The following is a 21,534-nucleotide window of genomic DNA, read 5'->3' on the forward strand; positions in this document are numbered from 1 at the left end:
CGATTTACGGTTTAAATTTCATCAAAATCGGACGACTATAGCATATAGCTCCCATAGGAACAATCGGAAAAAATAAATGAAAAAAAATTATAACTTTGCTGTTTTTTAATTTTTTGTTTAGTTCTTCGAGATATAGTAATGGTTTAATATTTCAGAATTACGGTTTCAATTTCATCAAAATCGGACGACTATAGCATATAGCTCCCATAGGAACAATCGGAAAAATAAATGAAAAAAATTATAACTTTTCTGTTTTTTAATTTTTTGTTTAGTTCTTCGACATATAGCAATGTTTAATTATTTCAGAATTATGGTATAAATTTTATCAAAATCGGACGTCTATAGCATATAGCTCCCATAGAAATAATAAAAATATATAAAATAACTATCTAATAATTGAGCTGCAAATAATCATAGTTTCAATGTTTTTTTTTAGCACATACTCAAGTAAATCATAATTTAAATGTTTTCAAAAGTATTTAATTAATGCAATAGCTGCAAGGGTATATGAACTTCGGCTTGCCGAAGTTTGCTTTCCTTCTTGTTTTAGTTAAAATATATGAGTTCAATAAAATAAAAAAAAAAATTTTATCTCATTCATTTTTGGAACCCGTTTATTGATTATATATTTAAAATGCATCACAATAGTCGACCTACCTGACGGAATTCCAGTACACTTACCCTAATTCGGAGTTTTAAGGGTGTGTTTCCGATCAGAGAGCCTATGAATAAAGACTCTATTCCAAAAGGATCTTCTGTATTGGAAGTGTTCCCAATACATATAAATGTGAATGGATTACATCGGGCCTCAGTCCTGAAAACCGGTTATTTACAAAACCCAACTATTGTTCTTTTGGGTTCTTGGTATTAAGAAAGAATGAAAAGACGTTCTTTTTTTACACGCAGTATGGTTCATCTTTGATCTTTACGGAACTTTAGTAACCATAGAACAAAAGAATTTACTAAATTAAATTTGGTGTGACATATTTTGAGTAAAGTAAAGTAAAGTTTTTTAAAGTCTTTTTAAGGGACATTTTTGTTTACAAAATTATGACTATTAAAATGTAATCATAGAAATTAATATGTTCTTTTTAGCGAAATAATTACGATAAACAACATCAACTGTATAAAACAATATAATAAAAATATTTCCTTTTTTATAAGAATTTCTGGAATCTTAAAATAAATATAAACAATTTTTTGGATGTAATAAAATTAAGGGCATGCAATACATCCTAGTCCTTAACATACAGTTCAAATATTGCCAATTCTTCGCGTCACTCGAGGTTCACGATACAACAAAATAGATCTATCTAATTTTTTTAATTTAATCGAATACAATTAAGGAGGAATTTAAATACATCGTAATTGATAGCCGATAGTAGGGATTCCGATAGCCCTGACACCATTTGACAACCCTGGCCGTAAAGTTGTGCAGACATCAACAACTCTGGTTCCCGCGCAAAACCCAGGCAAAAAGTTGGAATAAGTAAAAGGACAGCTGGACTAGTTGGGAAACAGAGAGGCGCTCTCTTCTTCTCCTTGGAACCTGGAACCGAACAGGATCAGGATATCGCCTACCTGGAAACCCAGAGAGCGCTACGCACGCACACACTCGCTCTCTTCCCTGCACATGCATGCAGTTCGGCTGTCGTGGTGTGCGTTCAGGTAGCGTCCGTGTGATTGGAAACCATTGCTTCCCATTGTTTTGCTTTTGCTTCCCGGGGAATTGGAGGAAGAGAAAGGAAAGGAAGCGCAGGAATTGGTGGAAACCCACCCCTGGAATGCAACCGCTTTTCGCATTCTGCCGCCAATTTTCATTTGATGCAGATCCTTTGAGGATTCAACATGGATAACGTGAGTAGTGCTGGTCATTTGAGAACCAAAACACATTGCTTAACAGTTCCCCTTCCAAATTCACAGCAATATCAGCGCATTGTCAATGCAAATCCTCGTGCGGAATTCCCAAACCAAATGATCAAGCCATTATATCTAAATGCCTGGTCGCAGACTTGCAGCGAGGATTTCGAGCTGCTCCGCAGCATCAGCACTCCGGATCCACAAGTAGAGGCTGAGAATCGTGCCTTACGCGATAAAGTTCGCTACCTGGAGGCCAAACTGCAGCAGCACACGGATCTGTTGTCCCAAATCCATGCCACATCCGCCAGAATGCAGCAGGCATCGTCCTTGCTGGCGGAATCCACCGGACCACCCACACCGCCTACTTTGCAGACCCACCACCAGATCCTCACGCCTCCCAGCTCGGTAATCTGTGCCCCTGTGCAGAACGCCCAGATCCTCGACTACAAGATCATCACGGCGCCCGACGATGCGGATGCCATTGAGATTCGCCTGGCGGCCGAGAGTCTCAACAGCCTGAGCACCTCGGCAGACTCCGATCGCCTGGAGATTTGCCTGGGCGAGGAGCATCAGCAGCAGCAGCAGCAGCAGTCGAACCATCATCAGCAGTACAGGATCAGTGGCATCAAAAGGGAGGACGATGAAGCATCCGCCGGCACACCTTTGCAGTTCATCAAACGCCGCAAGTTGCAGGAGATTCAATTGCCAGAGGAACTACCGCGGCAAAACATCAAAATGCCCCCCAAATCGCAGGCTAAAATCCGCAATGGCAGTAGTCTCAACGATCTCAGCAAGAGCAGCCAGCAAACGCAAATGGACAACGTGATGGTGTCCATTGGTCCGAACAACACCTGTGTGCCGGCCAGTGTCTTCGAGAACATCAACTGGTCGGTCTCCTCGTTGGCCACCAGAAAGCTCCTCGTCTCGATTTTCGATCGCGAAACCTTGGCCACCCATTCGATGACGGGGAAACCATCGCCCGCCTTTAAGGATCAGGACAAGCCACTTAAGCGCATGCTCGATCCGCAAAAGATCCAGGACATCATCTTCGCGGTGACGCACAAGTGCAATGCCAGCGAAAAGGAGGTGCGCAATGCCATCACCACCAAGTGCGCCGACGAGAACAAAATGATGAAGATCCAGAACGTCAAGCGACGCAGCAGTGGCATCAAACACGAGAAGGAGAACATTATCTAGATTATAGTATTATTAGAGTTACTTATTAATGTTTTAGACTAGCACCAAAAAATGTGGAAGATGCTAGCACACGCACTCTTACAAATTTATGAAAAAATCCCCATAGACTTAGCACTTAATCCTACATCGTACTTATGTGTAGAATACTTTTGAAGATCTCGAAGATGATTTTTCCAATCCGAACCAAGAAAGTTTGTGGTTTTATTTGCATTTTGGGTGTTTTCTATAGACTGATAAAATTCTTATATCACATATTCTTATAGAGACAAATTTAAAAATAGTTAAAATGCTAAAGTAACCAAGCACATAAACATTTAAAATTTTAGGAAAATTGATTTTAGTCTAGTAACATAGTAACATAAAAACTCCAATTTGAATTGAAAGAATATTTCGGTTTTTTAATAACATCAAACACATGTACAAAAAAGGCGCCAAAAATGAGTTTTTTTAAATACAAAATTTTTACCACAAACTAGCTTTATATACAAATAATATAACCTTTAGCTATAACAAAAGGTTAAGTAAATTATTAAAACAAGCGCCAAATTTTTAAATATTTCGATAGTTTTGCTTTGCTGCTAAATGTAGGGTGGCCATTAAATATATATCGATAGCACAGGGCTGCCAGACATTAAATGAAAAACAGCTGATGCTGCCCAGCCGGTTTGTTTTTGGCGGCCTTGTTTATAATTTTTTGTGACTGAAACTTACATTAAAGATGGTACTGAATGGCGCTTGAAGTGGAAAATCTTACAAATAAATATCTGCCCCAGCTGCTCGATCAAGTCTTTGAGAAATATCGCAGTCAAGTAGATTCTGGTGGTCTAACAAAGGGTGAGTTTTATTGGTAAATGAAATTCCAATAGTAAATACTTTACGACTTTTCAGAAGAACGTGGGAAGTTGTTTTCCGATTTATCCTGTTTACTGGGCGAACAACTGGTGCTACGATCCCTTCAGCTTTTGGAAAGCCATAGCTTCATTTTTTATTATTCCAAAAACAAGCGCCACCTTTACGTGGTGGAAATTTCTAAAGGATTGGAGTATTTTCGGTTGCTCCCGAAGATAAACTACTGCAAGTGCGACTTTTTTCAGTGCCACGTGCTGCAGTTGCCCAAGGGAATCCTCTACCAGGACATTCCCAGTGGCCAAGCGGGCATTCTGGAGGATTGGAGCGAGGAGAGCCGAGTGTCTTTCACCTGCCAGCACATCCTGGCCCTGCGACTCCACCAATTTCTGCAGAAGGGCAGGAGAACCTGGGAGCAGATCCTTCAAAAGGAGGAACTCAAGGAGCTGCAGAGGGACATCTTCCGGGATTAGGATGGTCGATGACGAGGCTTCTCCCTACGGCACCTACAAGTTCGTGGCTCGGGTGGATCACATCAAGATCTTCAATCAGGCCATCAAGTCCATCTGCTTTAATGATGTAAGCATAGGCTAAAGTTCCTAAATCACAACCAGAAACTGGTATCTAATTTAAATATATTTCCCAGTACGGCATGCTACAGGTGTCAGAGGATGGACTTCGCATCACTGTGGAACAGGGCAAGTCCATTCAAGCCACTCTTTTTATACCGCCTGCAGCCTTCAAAGAGTTCTATGTGCAGGACTTCCAGAGCTTTGGCCTAAAGATGAACGTGCTGTCCGAGTGCCTGAACCTCTTCGGATCCGCCGATTGCAGTCTGCGGATGATGTACAGGGATCAGGGCGACCCGCTGAGGATCATTCTATACCCCTACGAGGATGAGGATGTGAGCACCGAGTGCGCCATAAAAACGATGGACAGCGAGGAGCCCATTGACTATGACAAGAGCCTGGCAGAGCCGGATCTGAATGTAATCTTCGTACGCGGACCGAACCTGTCTAAAGTTTTCCACGAACTGGAGAAGTCAGCGGAGGAATTCGAGTTCATCACCTCGCCCGATCGGCCGCACTTCAAGATCACCACCGTTGGCATCATGCAGGCGGTGTTCAGCGTGGAGGTGGCCAAGACCAGTCCCATGATGATGATGTTCAACTGCAAGCAGACGGTGGTCGCTCGCTACAAGAGCCAGCAGATCCGTGTTGCCAACAAGGCCATGCAGTCGGCCACAAAGGTGGCCATCAAAACCAACTCCATTGGCCTGCTGGAACTGCATCTGGTGATGCAGGGCGAGGGCCACGAGGAGATCTTTGTCCAGTTCTTCATTATTCCCCTGCTAAATACTGATTAGACCTGATCTGTAAACAGGTGTAGTTAACTAAGTATAGACTTAAAACCTTGTTAGGACCATTAAAGGTTATTAATTTTCTGAACGTTTTGTTTTTCGTATTTGACAGCAACTAGGGTTGTTGGATTAAAGCCATAAAATGTTCAATTCATTTTGATTATAATAATTAAAAATCATTTTTTTTTTTTTAATTGGATAGTTAACCGGTAAACGGTTATTATGGCCATTATTTTCTAAAGTTTTTTTATCCACCCGATTGGCTTAACAGATCCTTTAAACATTGATTTCCAGGCGAAAAGTCTTTGAACTCACAGTACTGCAAACAAAAGAAAAACAAGCTGTGCTGATAAGTCAGCTAAAAATAAATGTGTATAAATATTGGTTTGGAAACTTGTTAATCTGTAGATTGTCGAACTGAGTCGCATCCGAATTGCAATGCTGCCGGAGCGCCGGGGCTTCCGTCCGTTCGATCAGTTTTGGACGCGATCCGAGGGAGGCTGCAGCCGCACGGAGCGCGGAAACATGTACATCCTGATATCGCTGACCCTGATCCTGTTGCACCTGCTCCTGCTGCCCATCTACTTGTACCTCACCTGGCACCACAAGTACTGGCGCAAGCGTGGCTTGATCACGGCTCGACCTTTGACCCTGCTGGGCACATATCCCGGCCTGCTCACCCGGAAGAGCAACCTAGTCCATGATGTTCAGCTGATATACGAGTGAGTTGATCGTGGCATTAATTTAAGCATTTTTAAGGGTGCACTATATAATACATTTAAAAAGATTTTATAAAATACTATCAAACAAATGTAAAGTTAATTGTAAAAGAGACAAATTTCGGTGATTTTTTATTTAACAGATAAATCTGTTATTAAAAATCAATCCTTTATTATAGTATATTAAATATTTAAAGAATATTCCGTTTAACTTTCATGGTGAATTATTAAAAAATTATTTTTTGATGTAAAGAAACTGCTTAAATTGTAATGGTAAATTTTATTAAGTCGATCGGTGCATTACTTTTAAAATTAAGAGAAAAAACGTTTTCATTTAAAATGGTAAACCAAAAATTGTACTCTTAGAAGTAGTCATTAATTCGTAAATTTATCTTGATGGTCCTGAAATTTATACAACATTTTTTTATGACATCCCCCTTTATATAACTTACATTTTCTCAGCAAATACAAGGGCAAACATCGTGCTGTGGGCGTTTTTGTGACACGTCAACCGCAGATCCTGGTTCTCGATCCGGAGCTGGCCCACGAAGTGCTGGTCGAGAATTTCCGCTGCTACAAGGACTCGCTGACCAGCTCGTACATCAGACATGCCAAGTGGGACAAGTACGCCCGCCTGAATCCTTTTTGGGCATCCGGCAAGTCCTGGCGGCGCCTTCGCACAGATGCCCAGGCGGGAATCTCGGGACATCGCCTGAAACAGGCCTATAACATTTGGGAGCAGGGTGGCAAGATGCTCACCCACTACATGACACAGCAAATTACAGATCAAAATAATATACTTGAGACCAGGGATGTAAGTTATATATTTATTTGAATATATTTCATAGGCTTATATTGGTATTCCCTCCTTTCAGCTATGTTTTAGGTATACGGCCCATGTGATGGCTGATTTTATCTGGGGCATCGATGCCGGAACCCTTACTCGACCCATGGAGCAGCCTAATAAGGTGCAGCAAATGGCCAGCAAGTGGACCAGTTATGCCTTCTACATGATCTCCATTTTCATGGCCTCCATTGTGGCGCCCTGTAGTCGTTTGCTATTGCGTTTCCGCTTTTATCCCAAAGAAACCGATGAGTTTTTCTCAAATTTAACCAGGGAATCCATTGAGGTGCGACTTAAGGGCGGTGGTGATGCCTCTCGCACAGATTACCTCTCACACCTGCTGCAGCTTCGTGATCAGAAACAGGCCACCCACGACGATTTGGTGGGTCATGCCTTGACCGTCATGTTGGATGGTTACGATACCACCGGCACAGCTCTGCTCCATGCTCTTTATTATGTGGGTTTGGTTTATGTAGTACCAAAGTTCCTAAATTACTTTAATTCCTTTCAGTTGGCGGAGTATCCAGCTGTTCAACAAAAGCTGCGCATGGAGATCCTCTCCAGCTTGGAGTGCGACAAAACTCTGGACTTTGACAGGCTCTGCAACCTTCCATATTTGGAGCAAGTGGTCTATGGCAGGTTTTTAATATAAAATTATAGTATAATAAATACATTATATTTATTTTAGAGTCCCTCCGACTGAGCAGTTTGATTCCCCAGTATACCAAAGTCTGCACTTTTCCCACCATTATTCAGCTGAATGAATTCAAAAGACTGAATGTTGAGGATGGCATGACCATTATGATACCCAACTATCAGTTCCATCACGATAAGCTGTATTTTCCCGAACCCGAAGTTTTCAAACCCGAGCGTTTTGATAATGGCGCATATCAGGAATTAATGCGAAAGGGTATATTTCTTCCATTTAGCGATGGTCCGCGTATTTGCATGGGTATGAGTTTTGATTTGCCTTTTATTCACATGTATATACTGCTGATTATTTTTGCAGGCAAACGATTGGCTCTGCTGACTTTGAAATCTGCTCTCGTTCACATACTCAGCGATTTTCAAGTGGTCAGGGGAAAGGAGCGATTGATACCCAGTGGAGATGCTGGATTCGGAGTTGTTCTTCAGGGAAATGTCAATCTGGAATATCGCCGCTTTTTAAGATAGATTTATTTATTAATTAATACATTCAAGGTATATGATATTATGATTAACTGTTTTTTTTAAACATTTTTAACTAAATAATGGTTGCCTAACAATTTGTAAAAATAAACAAAAAACATTTAAAATTTTTACAACATTAAGTGCTTGACGATTTTAAAAGTAGTATTTCAAAAAATCGCGTTTAAAATTGTCTTTTTGGATATTTTTAACAACACATTTAATAAAGAAAAAAAAAACATATTTTGAAAATTCTACAGTGCTCATATTAATAGGGTGTTCAAGTTCAAGACTTTTTTTTTATAGAAATATTGATAGTTGTTAAGACGTTTTCAAATAATATATGTAGTAAGTGCAATTAATCACAACAACGTAATGAAGCACTTAAATAATCAAAACACAGAGAGAGACATGCTTGCTTTGCCCCAAGAACTTAACTTACCTCTCCAACAAAACCTTATCTGGCTGATAATGCTATCAAAATCGTATGCCCCGACTAGATTTTAAGAACTAATTGCAAAATGTAGATTAAAATGAAGTATATTCTGATTATAAGCTTTATTATGCGCCAGTCCATTGGGCAGTTTCCTTTCATACTTTGTGAGAATCTGATCGATTTGTTGGGCAGCAGCTATGATGACCATAGTCGGTTTGTGCCTGACTTTCGTTCATGTCGCCTTTGTCGCGATTTACTTTTACCTCACCTGGTACCACAAATACTGGGATAAAAGGGGAGCAATCACTGCCGAACCACTGACCATTTTGGGTACTTACCCCGGAATTCTAGTCAATAAAAGCCGCAGTCTCATACTCGATGTTCAGGATGTGTACAAGTGAGTGTCTTTAAATAAAACAGCAGATTTTCCGATTTAATCAAATATTGTATAGCAAATACAAGGACAAATATAGAGCGGTGGGCACTTTCATCACTCGACAGCCGCAACTTCTTATTTTGGATCCCGCGCTGGCCCATGAGATTCTGGTGGACAAGTTCAGCCACTTTCGGGACACCATAACCAGCAGTTTTGCGGGCCACAATCCGGAGGAGAAGTACGTGCAAATGTCACCCTTTTTCAGTGCTGGCGAGGAATGGAAGCGAAGGCGGACGGAGAATGTGGGCGGACTAACGCCCAGTCGGCTGAAGCAGGCCTTTGCCATTTGGGAGAAGAGTGGTCAAAAGCTGGTCGAATATATGGAAAAAGCAAGACGGGAGCAGGGTGATGTCATCGAGACCAGAGATGTGAGTATGAAAATGAAAATAAATATAACAAGAAGGGTAGAGAACTTCGGCCATCAAAGTTATTTTTCCATGCAGGTTTTTTAATTTAATTTAATTTTTATAATTTTTTAAACTTATTTTTCCTATTGTTTGTATGGGAGCTTTGTTATACAAATATTCTATACGATTTATGTATTACCAGCAATAACATTTCATTAATATATATATTATATGATTTATACAATAACTGTTATAGAAGAAAAAGGATAGATAGCTTAAAAGCTGAGAGACTAGTTTGTTGGTGACAAACATATATACTTAAAAGGGTTGTAAAGAAATGGCAAATTCAATTTTAAAACCCTCTGCAAGGGAATAAAAATGTTTAATTCTTTTCGCTTTTATTTTTTAGCTGGCCTATCGGTTTACGGCCCACACAATGGCGGACTTTATATGGGGCATTGATGCGGGTTCCCTTAGCGGCAATGTTGGAGAGATTGGGGCCTTTCAGAAGATCTCCACGGATTGGACTGTGTATGCCTTCAGCTCGATGATCCGGTTTAATAAGAGCCTAGTGGCCACTTTTGTGCGAAAACTTTTCAAGATGCGGTTTTTCACCAAGGCATCGGAGGAGTTTTTCCTGCGTTTAACCCAGGATGCAGTGAAGCTCCGAATGGGGGGCAGTGGAGAAGGACGCACGGACTACCTATCCCATCTGATTCAACTGCAGCAGCGTGGAAACTCCATTCACGACTCCGTGGGTCATGCCCTCACCGTCCACTTGGATGGATACGAAACCTCCGGAGCAGTTCTCTACCACATGCTCTATTCGGTAAGTCAATTTCACAATTTTGTTTACTAATAATGGCAAAAAACGTGCTATATCTTATCAGCTCAGCGAACACCGCCAAGAGCAGGAAAAGTTGCGCTCGGAAATACTAGATGCCCTGGACTCCGACGGCAATATCAGCTACGAACAGCTCAATGCCCTGCCCTATCTGGATCAATGCGTCAATGGTGAGTGCCCAGAGGTCTAGAGACCTGTAAAAACAAAATATTAACCCAAATATTAAAAACTTTTATATTAAATCTCTTGTTTTATACCTATTATCTGTAGCAATTTAAATACAATTTCTCCAATAATTATACTCTTCTGGTAAAAAAGGTTGCCTTCAAATTTCGTTTATTAGTTTTACACTTTTTTTTTAAAAATTTGTTTTAATTCCAAAAAAATCATTTTCTTTTCTAGAATCTCTTCGACTTACCACGCCCATTGGTTTCTTTATGCGCATCTGCACCAAGCCTACTCAAATTGATATGGGCAATGAGAACACACTGGATTTGGAGCCAGGTGTAACAGTGATGATACCCGCCTTTCAGTACCACCATGATGATGCCTTCTATCCGGAGGCCGGCGAATTCAGGCCGGATCGGTTTGAGAATGGAGCAGCTAGTGATTTCAACAAACGTGGAATTTTCCTGCCCTTCGGAGATGGTCCTCGGATATGCTTGGGTGATAATTTAATAATAATCTAATAATTTATATTTCCCTTCAATATAGTTTCACTTTATTTTATACCTATTTAATTTATATTAAACCCTCTATTACCAGGTATGCGTGTGGGTCAACTGAGTGTTAAAACTGCCATCCTGCACATCCTTTCGAATTATGTCGTGGAACAGACGAAAAAGGTGCCTTTGGGCGCAGACACCGGCCTGGGAATTTTCCTCAATGGCGATGTCGAACTGAAATATACAAAATTGCGGAAATAAAACGAAACGTTTATTTTTGTAGTTCTGTTCTGCATTTTATTTTGTTGGACTGTGTTGCATAAGTTCGGCCAGCAGATGTTGGTTTTGTATAAGGATTTCTGTTGGGTTTTTCGCTTTTTATATTTTTGGCGCAATAGTAATTTGTATGCGAGTGTGCAAGTGTGTGTGTGTATTAGAAGTGCAAGTGTGTTGGACTTTTGGGGGCAACCGCGGCGAAATTTAATTTAGCGCAAACCGACCGCAGACCAACTGACACTCCCCTTTCATCCCCCCTCTGTTCCTCCTATTCAGGTCGTGTCAGGCTCATTCAAAAAAATACAAAAAAATTCGACATCATAAATATTTTTTAAAAAATTTGTAAAAGCTAAAATTTTTAAATTCTAAAGCTGATTTTTTTTACCTGTATAAATTGTATGTACTATTGTCAAACACATCCGGATAATATTAACGATTTTAGACTTAATTAGCATTTAGAACATAGTTTTTTACATTTAAATAAACATTTCCTTTTTCCTTATTTTATAAATTTTTGCTAAAATAATGTGACATAAATAATTTATATGGTACCTAGATATCTGCTTTCTAAAAATTGTGTTCAAAATGGGAAAACCAAAATCGACTTAATATAAACAATCAAATTTTTTTAACAAATTTATTTAAATTTTTAATATTATTTTTTGCATATACTGGCTTGTCTTAATATTTTCTCTGTGTGCATAACTGAGCCTTTACTCTATGCACTTTCATATTGAGCGACCGCATGCAGTGGACGGCGTTGAAGGACGAAGGACACAGGACGATCCCCAGCCACAATGCCACCGCGTGTGCATGAGTATTGTGATTAGGTTTCCAATTTTTTTCTTGCTCTTATTTACATCTTTTTTTTTGCGCAGCTTTTTGTTTTGCAACAAGCCACAAAATTTCATTTGAGCTTGCAATATGGCGCATTTAAATTCGCTCTGTCGAAGGGATACATTTGCCACAAAGGGAATATGAAACTTTTTGGGGCCCCCATAATTCGGCACGGTACGTTTTATGTATCAGTCTAAGCAAATTGCGGATTTTATGCCAAAATTAACGTTTACTCCCTGTCACCGCAAATATTTGAATTCAATTTGAATTTTTATATATTTGTGTGTGGATTGGTAGACCAGGATCAAACCGTCGTAAATAGTTAATGACTGGCGCAGTTAACGCGAGTGCGAAATAAATTCGGGTGGCGAGGAATTTGGGGGACACTTGGAAGAAGATTTTCATTTCCTTAAGGGACACTAAGAAAAATCTTGGTCATTTTCCTTGCTAAAATTAGGAAAAAAAAATGTAAACAAGATATTTGGTCATTTTTAGTTATAGGAAACAACATAATAATAGTATAAAAAATAATAATGACTCTATCGAAAACAGGTATTTGGGGAAAATAATTACAATAAAGAAAACAAATTTTGCTAAAAAGTTTTCAATTCACACTAAATAAATACATTAAAAATTGAAAAATAAATCCGACAAAAGGCAATAAATTTAATACTTTTCGTATGCTCTTAATTGCACTTTTTAAAACGTAATATAATCCTTTTAACCATACTGTTTCCTTTTTAATTGGATTTATCTATAAGCCCGTTCCATAATTTTTTTGTAGGTGTTTCCAGATCTTTTCAACAGAATTTCATAAGCTCATTACATCATTTTTTACTTTTCCCCAGTGTGGTCAGAGGCAAAGTCAAAGGCAAAGCCTTCATTTCATGTTGCAACAAACAACACTCGAAGATAAGCAGAGCCAGGCAGCAAAAAATGGGAGTGAGCAACGAGGGCGGGTGGGAAAAACAGGACTTTCAACAGGATTTTCCACAGTGGGAGGCGCACAGGCACAGCCTTCATGCTACGTTGGCTTTTATCCAATTTACCTGATAACCGCAAATGAGCGTTAATGGGCAAATAAATAGAAAAGTGCCAACTACGCCACTGCGACGCGTTAACTGAATGAAGCCGGTGGAGTCCTGAAGTCCTGAGGACGGGGAATCCCCCAACTCGGGTTCCCATAACCATTTGTGCGGCTTGATGCCCTGTCGCGTTTACTTTACTGCACATACTAAACAAATTTAATGGTGCTCCAACGTTTTAGGGTTTTTTTCTGGGTTAAATCATTCGACTCGGGTTAGCTTTTAATTTCGGGGCTTGGGCGCCAAAATCGTTGATGCAGAAGTTTTAAATCCATGAAAAGGATTATACAGGTGAAAAAGAGGTTGGCTTTTGGGCATTAGTGGCAATGTTTAACACTTTTGAAGATGACTAATTTAAGCAGAAATAATTAAAATGAAGCTTTCCTTCCTTATTTTCACATATTTGTTGCTCTAATGCTCTAATGAAATAGATTACATTTATCTGATAAGCCATTATAATTAATATGAAAAAAATAAAATAAATTAATTAAAATAAACAAAGATCTAGTTGTACCAAAATTAAATTTTGTAAATATTTATTTTTGAACAAGAAACACTCGGCCATTTTGGGTAAAGCTTTAATATTTGCTCAGAATGTATTAGAGCTTGAGAAATAAATTGAACGAAGAAACAATACAAAGAGAGGCTTTAAAAATGCCATTAAGAACTCTAGTTGGTATTAAATCCCTCCCGTAAAACCAATGTAAATTTGAGCTGGCTAATTTCTTCCGGCCGTAAATGCTGGGCACTTCAAAGTATTGCCCATGGACGTTTGTGAGTGGCCCTAAATCTATGGCATTTCCAATCAGCTCCGGTGCTCAAACATCTCCGCCCTTCCCCCTCTGAACACGTTTGACAAATCTGCACAGCCCGGCAAACAATGTGCCAAATTTGAGTGGGCGGCGGGATAAGGAGGAGGGGGAGGTTAGGGGTCACGGTACTCGAGCCCTGCCAACATTGCGTCAACGTAACATTAATTTGTGCACGTTCCATTTGCCAGCGGGGCGCCTTTCGGATTCTGGCCTGGTCTTCTGTTTGTCTCGGTGGAGCTGGAGGCATTGCAACACTTTGGCCACAAACACATAGACACGGACACCCACAGGACCTTACACACACAAACCCGCACACTGAGAAATAAGCTTAAGGCAATTGTAAAAATTGTATTAAACTATTTTGTTTTTATACCTAAATTTTTTAACATTCTTGTTCGATAAAAACACTGTTATAACTTTAAGCTTAATAATTTGCGCATTTGCAAAATAGTTTTATTTTTATTATAATAAATAAAATCCAAAATAAAATCCAAAATAAAATCAAAAATAATGAAATAAATATTTTTTATTAATGAACAAAATCTTAAACGAGATAGGTTTTAAATTTAATAATATATGCGATTTAAGGATACTAAATCATTTTTTCCTTGTGGACCCGCACGAAGTGGTGGACTAAATGCAGGCCAGCAAACGGCTAATGGAATTAGCAACAATTTAACCATTAAACACATCATGTGCATTGGCATGTTGCACATTCAGTTGGTAGATTACTCTTTTCCTCCACAGCCCTCAGTCATCCGTTTCCCCCCATTGAGCATTGTTCGGAGTCCCCCGGTTTGGAGCACCCCTTTTGGTTTGGGGTTTTGAGCTGGGACCGGGTTCCGTTTCTGGTTCTAGCTGGTTAACTCGGTTGCAAGGGAACAAGGAATGTCTGTCTGTTGTAGGATGCCACAATGGCTCACGCGGTTTATTGGCATTAAATCGGAGCGCTACGTTGCCATTTTGGCTTTGGTCTGCTTAATAGACTTTGGTTTGCTTTCATTGCACTTCTGCCGCTGGTGTTGCTGACCTGGAATTTGCCCTGATTTGCCCTGACAAACGTGGCCGCTAATTAAATGGAAATTCGACCAAGCTCTTTTGGCCATCAACGTCCAGCTTTACTAGCCAATCTCGGCCTTTTGCTTGTTTGCCATTTGCTGGAAATGGTGGTTAAAGAACGGCTCAGGTTAAGTATCTTCTGCCTTTATGGCAGGTACTTATTTGTCGGTAAGCCAGAGCAAATATTTTTGCTGACTTGGCACAACTTGCTGGACAAACGTTGGCCTATAGTCTCAATAGTTGACGATGGAGATGGAAGGTGAAGTTCCCTAAGAAGAACTAGCTAGGAAATTAAAGATATTTAATAGGCAACAGTGGTATTTGATTGGAAAATTATAGGAGGAATTTTTTAGCCCGGTAAAATCGAACTTATTAAAATACTTAAAAAAGGTTAGGTTAATTGTTATAATAAAAAAACCCTAAAAATACATCAGAATAAATCACATTATTTGAAATCATTAATTAAATAAGTTATACATCTACTAAAAAATTTTTAGGAAGTCATTTGAAATTCATGGAAATTGTAAATATAAGTCAAGTTAAAGTAATTTTGCAGGGTGCACCAAAAATACAAGGGCTTTTTAAATCACTTAAAAACGTATTCAAAAGCATTCACTAAAAAGTTCATGTGCTCTTTTATAATTCATTCAGAAGCCATTTTCACAAGACTCGAAATAAATTGTTAATTATATCAATTTCAAAACCACAGTGATATCCATGTCATCCAAAATTTTATTTTTAATTTTTTTAAATATTTCCTCATTTAATTGAACTAGTTCCAAAATCAGTTAACAGCATCTCTAGACAATTTATCCATATAAAATCCACACATGACTTTCGGCATTGGCCTTCTTCCAGTTTGTGCTGATTTTATTTGTGTATTTCTGGCAGGGATGGGATTTTGGATCATCCGCCCCGTGGGCCTGGTCAGGTAATTTGGGCAGGAAAAATGGCATCATTAGCTTAACAAATTTGTTGTTTGCCCATAAATCGCCCAAAAAGTAAGCAACCAGCCGGGCAGAACCAAACCCAATGGAAGAGAGCCTTAAATGAACCGAGTTAAAGGCTCTGCATTGGCTTCAACTCTTAATTAAAATAGAAAGTGGCCCAGAGATTCCGAGTACAAAATTTCACTTTTCCGCGCAGACTGTTGTCGGACATTTTCATTAGGGGAGCGAATGAAAATTGAGCGAATTCTAAATGAAAATAGACAGCAACTTTAGGGCCATGTTTGCTGCTTTTGTTGCTGTTAATTCGTTCACTTCCACCCTAGGACGTCATAAATCATTAATATGCTAAAATTATGGCTGAAGTGGCGGCGCCACGAGGTTCATATAGCTCAGAAATTGCGCATACGCCCACTTAAGCAGCCAGCGAGCCAAAAGGACCTCTCTCTCTATATTCGCCTATACTATACAGTATATGCGGGGCAGATAAAAACTTAAAGAATTATAACTTTGGGGCTTTTGGGGGCCCACTGAGGACGGCACACAATGACCACAAAAGTAAATAACATGCCATCCACAAGCCAAGAAAGTCCGAAAAAAATGCGGCCACAGAGAAAGACAGGATGCGGCGAGAAAGAGAAGTTTTAAATATAATTTCAGCTTTTGTGCAAGTGCGTCAACATGGAACATGATATGGCAGACCGAAAAAATAAGAGAAACGTCTCTGTGGACCGTGGGCAGTGGTGCCAGCTTTAGATGGAAAAATATTTATATAAATTGCCGCAGATCACTTAAAGTGTGTGCTTAAAGTGTAGACCACCTACTCAAAAAATGTATTAAAAAATTATAAACATTAAGAAAAAGGAATCGAGCTAAGAGAGCTTCATTATAAATTTATAAAAAGCAAACGAACAAATTTATAAAATGTTTTATTATTTTGTTCTTTACTCGCTTAAAATGAAGAAATATCTAAAATTCCTGCCAATTAGTACACTTTGTACATTCTTTATATATTTATAAAATGACATCTTGAAAATTTAAAAAAATATTTAATTTGTTTTTAATTTTCTAAATATGAGCAACCATTAACACTTTTCTTTAAAGTCGCTATTTAAAAATAAAAAAATATCGTATCATCATATCAGCTGCTATTTTCTTCAATAGCTAGTTTAACCATTTAAATAGCCAATTTGACAGCAATGCCGGTTAGCGAAAACTGAGAAAAAGGCTAGGAATGTCCAATGGCCTCTACGGCCTTGTCAATATTTGTTTCGCAATCAGCAAATACGTGTGCAGTCAATGGAGTGGGATATATATATCCTGCTTACGGAGCGTAGATGAAGTTTTGCGGTCCTTTGTATATCGTAGATAACGAAAATGCTGTTTGACTTTAAGGGAATCAGCCGCAATATATTGGAGACAAATACAAAACAAGTTACTTGAAGCCAACAGAAAAACTTGTAACTGTCCAATCTACAGAACTCAATTAGAAAGGAATCCTCATGAGGTCGTGATTAACTTGCTGCTATTTGTGTTTTTCTAGTACTTACTTGTTAGGTTACGTTGGGTTGGTTAACTTGTTAGTTAATCTTTTAGCAAAATATAGAGGTGAGGGAGTGATGTTCTCGGCTTTTTCTTATTAAATAAATATCTGACAAAATTAACATATTTAGCTTATTAATTTTAAGGTTTTTAAGTATAATAAAATTACAGCTGTGGGAAAATATAGAAATATATATTGAAAAAACAAATACTTTTTTTTTCCGCACTTAACATTATTAGATAAAGAACATACGCTTTTACTTTTGCCACACTTCTTATTTTGAGATATAAATTTATAAATATCTGCACATATCTTCCAGCATTAAGTTATAAAATTTAACGAATTCTTTTGTCTTTTAAAATGTTCAATTTAAAAATGTTTTCTTTTATAGACAATTAAATTTCTTTAGGGGAATCGTGCTTGAGATACATACTTGTCACATGCCCATCCGGTGCTTCCTTAATATCGCTAATAACTTTGACAACTGTCAACGGATTCGCGGCAGGACCTGTCATAGGCAAACACACTCTCTCACACCTCGCATCCTGGCTCACACACACAGACCCACATATACAGAGACAATTCTGTCAAGAGCATTGGCAAGCTGTCAGGACATCACGCACACAAAAGCAGGAACGACAATTACTGTGGGCCAGTAGGAAATTCGCTGTCAGCACTGAGGGCCCAAGCCGTTTTACTTCTTAATTTTTTTTCGCATTGCTTTTACGTTTTATACCTTTGCGAAAAAATCATAAATACAGCTACATATATTCGTTATTGTGATATGAAATGTATATATTCACATATGCATGCGATTAAAGGTTTCCTCCTTTTTATGTTGATTGGATGCATTGCGCATAAAAGATAGTCTTTAGACTTAACAAAAACTGTTTTTATTTAATTTAAATGCTGAAATATTTGCTTAAAACCCATCTTCTTGTTGAGCATTATTGAGCAACAGCACTTAAAAAACTATACAAAAATCTATTAAAACAATGTTATATATTTTTCATTACATTTTATAATCATTTTATGTTAGCCTGTACATATTTATAAAGGGTATTTACTTGAAAACATTTGCAAATTTTTCCCGACAATAAAACCAAATAATACAAGTGAGCAATTTTTGCATATTAAAAAATATATATTTAGAGCTACAGGAGTCATATAACGAGGAGGTCCTTCACAGCTTTTCCTTCTTCTGGAATTTATTTGCCTGCATTTTCCATTTGTGTCCGTAATTCTTTTTCCCGCATGGCAGACTTGGCCATGGCCAACATTTCCAACTTTTGTCAGTGCCATAGTTCGCCATGCTGCATGGCAGACATCGTCCTGGCGCCGAAATTTAATGCGCCGCGGATTCGTATTCGCATTCGCATTCGGATACGGATTCGGATTCGGAACTCCAACGCCTGGCAGTCTGGACTGGGAGTCTGGTATTTTTGGGGGCGGTGGCAATAAATTTTCATGCCCACTGTCATGAGTCGAGTGTGGAGCGTGTTTACTTTGTATGACGTTCCTGGGGGGGGCGAAGAACCACCCTCTGGAGCTCCGTGTCATATTTCTGGGTGACAGATCTTACGGAAGGAGTTTTAACAGTGTAGCGGTAGTATATTACTCTCTAGAAAGAAATAAACAGTGTTTTGCCGGCAGATCGAGTGGCGCAAAGTTTGGGGCACAAAAGAAAAACCATATATAATATATATATTTTTTATTTTCTTAATCAACATTTTTATTTTTTGAATCAATATACCAAATACGTGAAAAGAAATTTAAAGCGACTTTGGTACCAAAGCTGCTATCGAAACTATCTTTTTAAATATTGACAATGTAAACTAAATACAAATTTTGTTAACAAATAGAGAATTAAATACATATTTAACTTAGGATAACATTTTGTAATTTTTTTTGGACAGAAAATATAAAAAATATACTAATGAAAAAAAATTAGCTTTATATCGCTTCGCTAAATAAGTTGGCTTTCAACAAATTTAAAATGAAATAATGTTAGTTAACTGCCTTGTAAAATAGCACATTATTAAACAAAATTTTTTTTAAGTCATACAAATAGCAACCATAATTAAAAAAAAAACATTAAAACGAGTGTATTCCCCTTTCGTTTTGGTGAAAAATGCATATCTCCCACTTTACTTTCTTTTTTATATCATATATACATTCGCTCTTATTTTCTGCCTTTTTTCTGGCTTATTTAACGAGCATTTTCTGTCCGTTTCATTTTTTGCGACTTTTGTAGCTTTTTACAGTCATATGAATATTAAATTAAATTTTTTCCCCAACCCATTGCCATTGAGATTGCGAGAGTGCTCTAGGCCAGCAGCGAAAGGTGAAGGTGATGTGGGGAAAATAGGAGTTGGGGAATTGGAAGAGTACGTATACGTATTACGTATACGTATCATCTGCCTTGACTTCCCCTGATAATGGCATAAAAGGGCACAAAAGCGAGTGCCGAGGAGCTGCCACATGTGCAATTCATCAGAGGCGGCTATCCGCTTTTAATCAAATGCAAAGTTGACCAAGTTGAGGGGAATGCGACGGCCGACGTCTGCAGCCTCAAGATGGCAAATTGTGCCGCACCGGCCTTCAATTGCCGACCTGCAGGGCCAAATGCAAAGCAGTTAGAGCCGCTGGCTGCTGGTCTCTGGTTTCTGGCTAATGGCTACTGGCTGATGGCTGCTGGCGGCTGACTGCGTCTGATATGGCTCACTTCTGTCATTTATCTTCTTTTACGGCTCGAAGGGGCGTGGCCCTGGACCTTTCAATTCCAGAGGTGCAAGGCAGCTGCTGAGCAACGCACGAGGAACGCATTCAAACGCAGATGTACTGAAAAGTGCAGGCTTACACAGCGAGGAATAAGGAGATTAACTGAAAGTTGTAAAAAGTGAAGAAAGAGAATAATATAATTTTAAGGAAGTGATATGAAATCCTTGCTGAACTTTTTAACTTCATTTCAAGGTACCACGGACTTTATTAGGACTTTGAATTCACTTACAAAGGTCTCTAAATGTATAAAACAGTATATTTTTAAGCTGGAACTAATACTCTTTGATAAATTAATTTTCTTGGTATAAACTTAAGTATTGTAAACGTGGTGTGCTTATTTTTATCATCTTACTGGCACCACTTTTTGGTTTGAAGCTAATAGGTTTTGTTAAGTCTAATTGATTTTAAATATAACAATCTTGGGAATTCCCTAAGTTTTATATAAAAAAGTGTGATATTTTGTGCCATATACAAATTAGTATTTCTTTGAGAACTTTTTGATCATTTTGACTGTAATATTTTAAAAATAATATAGTAACTATAAAATAAAAATCTATAATGTGGAACACAAATTTTAATTTGTGGCGAAAGTTGACATTTTCCCTGCTAGTGCATTTCTAAGCCCATCTACCACCACACGTGAAAATCTGCACATGCCTGTGCATATTTGAAATATTGTGTTTGAACTTTGGCTTTGGTTTTCGACTCCTTTCGCCTTCTGGCATGGGAAGTGCAATTGTTGGGGCTGCCAGCTTGACAAACGCACAGTTGCCAGGATTTACTGGCACTCACACCCGTGAATAGTCCCGGACCCACAATGATTGAAAAATTTGCACAAATTTTTAGCTGTGCTGCCATTTTGACACTTTATCCTGGGCCAAATCGAGTTCCCCCACCCTGTTAGTAATAAACTTGACACTTCACCGGGCATGCCCCATTCCGACCCGGCCAATACCATGTGCTTGTAAAATTTATGCTCTCTTAAGGAATTCATTCAAAACTTGACAACAAAATGCACTTTGGCTTAACAACAAAAATCCATTGGACCGGATTTTCGATTTGAGTCGAACATGAAGCAATTAAATTGTTACCCAGCCAACAGATTTATAATTCAATTTTATCCCCGCCTCTCTCGACTCTCCGGGTTTTTGACATCACTTTCGATGACATCATGTGCACGAAGTTTTGAATCTGTTTTTTGAACAATTAAATGGTGAATTCGTGTTATGCAAATGGCCAGGGAACGTGCCTAAAATCGCAATTAGTGCAATTGCAGTGCAGGATGGCGCATAAAATATCAGTAAAAAGAGCTTTGGATAACAGAAATCCTGTCTGGCCGTTTGCCAAATTGGTATTTGTCGTAAGGATAATCGAAAGGCGGCAATTAATGACCACCAGTTTGGGGGATTCCAGCTCCGGTTCTGTTTGCCTGTGGTGCAATGATAAGGATTCAGAGGACAGTAATCCCTGGCT

The 21,534-nt window shown here is 38.7% G+C and overlaps 4 protein-coding genes across 7 annotated transcripts; all 4 read left to right on the plus strand.

The window, feature by feature from the left end:
* Positions 1-1,430: 1,430 nt before the first annotated feature.
* Positions 1,431-3,248, plus strand: LOC128262814 (protein insensitive). Its single transcript, XM_052997342.1, has 2 exons — positions 1,431-1,857; positions 1,924-3,248. The coding sequence occupies exons 1-2, from the start codon at positions 1,849-1,851 to the stop codon at positions 3,055-3,057; spliced, it is 1,143 nt and encodes a 380-aa protein (XP_052853302.1). The 5' UTR covers positions 1,431-1,848; the 3' UTR covers positions 3,058-3,248.
* Positions 3,249-3,411: 163 nt separating this feature from the next.
* On the plus strand, positions 3,412-5,351 carry LOC128262815 (cell cycle checkpoint protein RAD1). 3 transcript variants are annotated; one of them, XR_008268382.1, is made up of 3 exons: positions 3,412-3,891; positions 3,949-4,482; positions 4,550-4,689. XR_008268382.1 is itself a non-coding variant. In XM_052997344.1 (2 exons), exons 1-2 carry the CDS (start codon positions 4,378-4,380, stop codon positions 5,267-5,269), a joined length of 825 nt encoding a protein of 274 aa, XP_052853304.1. In that variant the 5' UTR covers positions 4,245-4,377; the 3' UTR covers positions 5,270-5,351. The 3 variants fall into 3 exon arrangements, 1 of the variants encoding a protein (XP_052853304.1); XR_008268381.1 differs by having other exon boundaries at positions 3,430-3,891; positions 3,946-4,482; XM_052997344.1 differs by lacking the exon at positions 3,412-3,891 and having other exon boundaries at positions 4,245-4,482; positions 4,550-5,351.
* Positions 5,352-5,589: 238 nt separating this feature from the next.
* Positions 5,590-8,567, plus strand: LOC128262809 (probable cytochrome P450 309a2). 2 transcript variants are annotated; one of them, XM_052997336.1, is made up of 6 exons: positions 5,593-5,985; positions 6,445-6,796; positions 6,858-7,283; positions 7,338-7,461; positions 7,515-7,778; positions 7,836-8,567. In XM_052997336.1, the coding sequence occupies exons 1-6, from the start codon at positions 5,702-5,704 to the stop codon at positions 7,997-7,999; spliced, it is 1,614 nt and encodes a 537-aa protein (XP_052853296.1). In that variant the 5' UTR covers positions 5,593-5,701; the 3' UTR covers positions 8,000-8,567. The 2 variants fall into 2 exon arrangements, with proteins under 2 accessions (XP_052853297.1, XP_052853296.1); XM_052997337.1 differs by lacking the exon at positions 7,836-8,567 and having other exon boundaries at positions 5,590-5,985; positions 7,534-7,671.
* Positions 8,559-11,003, plus strand: LOC128262810 (probable cytochrome P450 309a1). Its single transcript, XM_052997339.1, has 6 exons — positions 8,559-8,826; positions 8,882-9,233; positions 9,622-10,041; positions 10,103-10,226; positions 10,459-10,722; positions 10,822-11,003. Exons 1-6 carry the CDS (start codon positions 8,627-8,629, stop codon positions 10,980-10,982), a joined length of 1,521 nt encoding a protein of 506 aa, XP_052853299.1. The 5' UTR covers positions 8,559-8,626; the 3' UTR covers positions 10,983-11,003.
* Positions 11,004-21,534: the final 10,531 nt, after the last annotated feature.

This window comes from Drosophila gunungcola, unplaced genomic scaffold (assembly GCF_025200985.1).
Source record: "Drosophila gunungcola strain Sukarami unplaced genomic scaffold, Dgunungcola_SK_2 000001F, whole genome shotgun sequence".
In the NCBI taxonomy this organism is placed as follows: domain Eukaryota; kingdom Metazoa; phylum Arthropoda; class Insecta; order Diptera; family Drosophilidae; genus Drosophila; species Drosophila gunungcola.

What these genes read in the sequence shown, in the direction of transcription:
- LOC128262815 (XM_052997344.1), top strand. Translation starts at nt 4,378, where the DNA reads ATGGTCGATGACGAGGCTTCTCCCTACGGCACCTACAAGTTCGTGGCT. An exon ending in AGTCCATCTGCTTTAATGAT is followed by an intron (nt 4,483 to 4,549) that starts GTAAGCATAGGC and finishes TATATTTCCCAG; the next exon opens with TACGGCATGCTACAGGTGTC.
- LOC128262809 (XM_052997336.1), top strand. Translation starts at nt 5,702, where the DNA reads ATGCTGCCGGAGCGCCGGGGCTTCCGTCCGTTCGATCAGTTTTGGACG. An exon ending in ATATACTTGAGACCAGGGAT is followed by an intron (nt 6,797 to 6,857) that starts GTAAGTTATATA and finishes CCCTCCTTTCAG; the next exon opens with CTATGTTTTAGGTATACGGC. An exon ending in TTTGGAGCAAGTGGTCTATG is followed by an intron (nt 7,462 to 7,514) that starts GCAGGTTTTTAA and finishes TATTTATTTTAG; the next exon opens with AGTCCCTCCGACTGAGCAGT.
- LOC128262810 (XM_052997339.1), top strand. Translation starts at nt 8,627, where the DNA reads ATGATGACCATAGTCGGTTTGTGCCTGACTTTCGTTCATGTCGCCTTT. An exon ending in ATGTCATCGAGACCAGAGAT is followed by an intron (nt 9,234 to 9,621) that starts GTGAGTATGAAA and finishes TTTATTTTTTAG; the next exon opens with CTGGCCTATCGGTTTACGGC. An exon ending in TCTGGATCAATGCGTCAATG is followed by an intron (nt 10,227 to 10,458) that starts GTGAGTGCCCAG and finishes TTTCTTTTCTAG; the next exon opens with AATCTCTTCGACTTACCACG.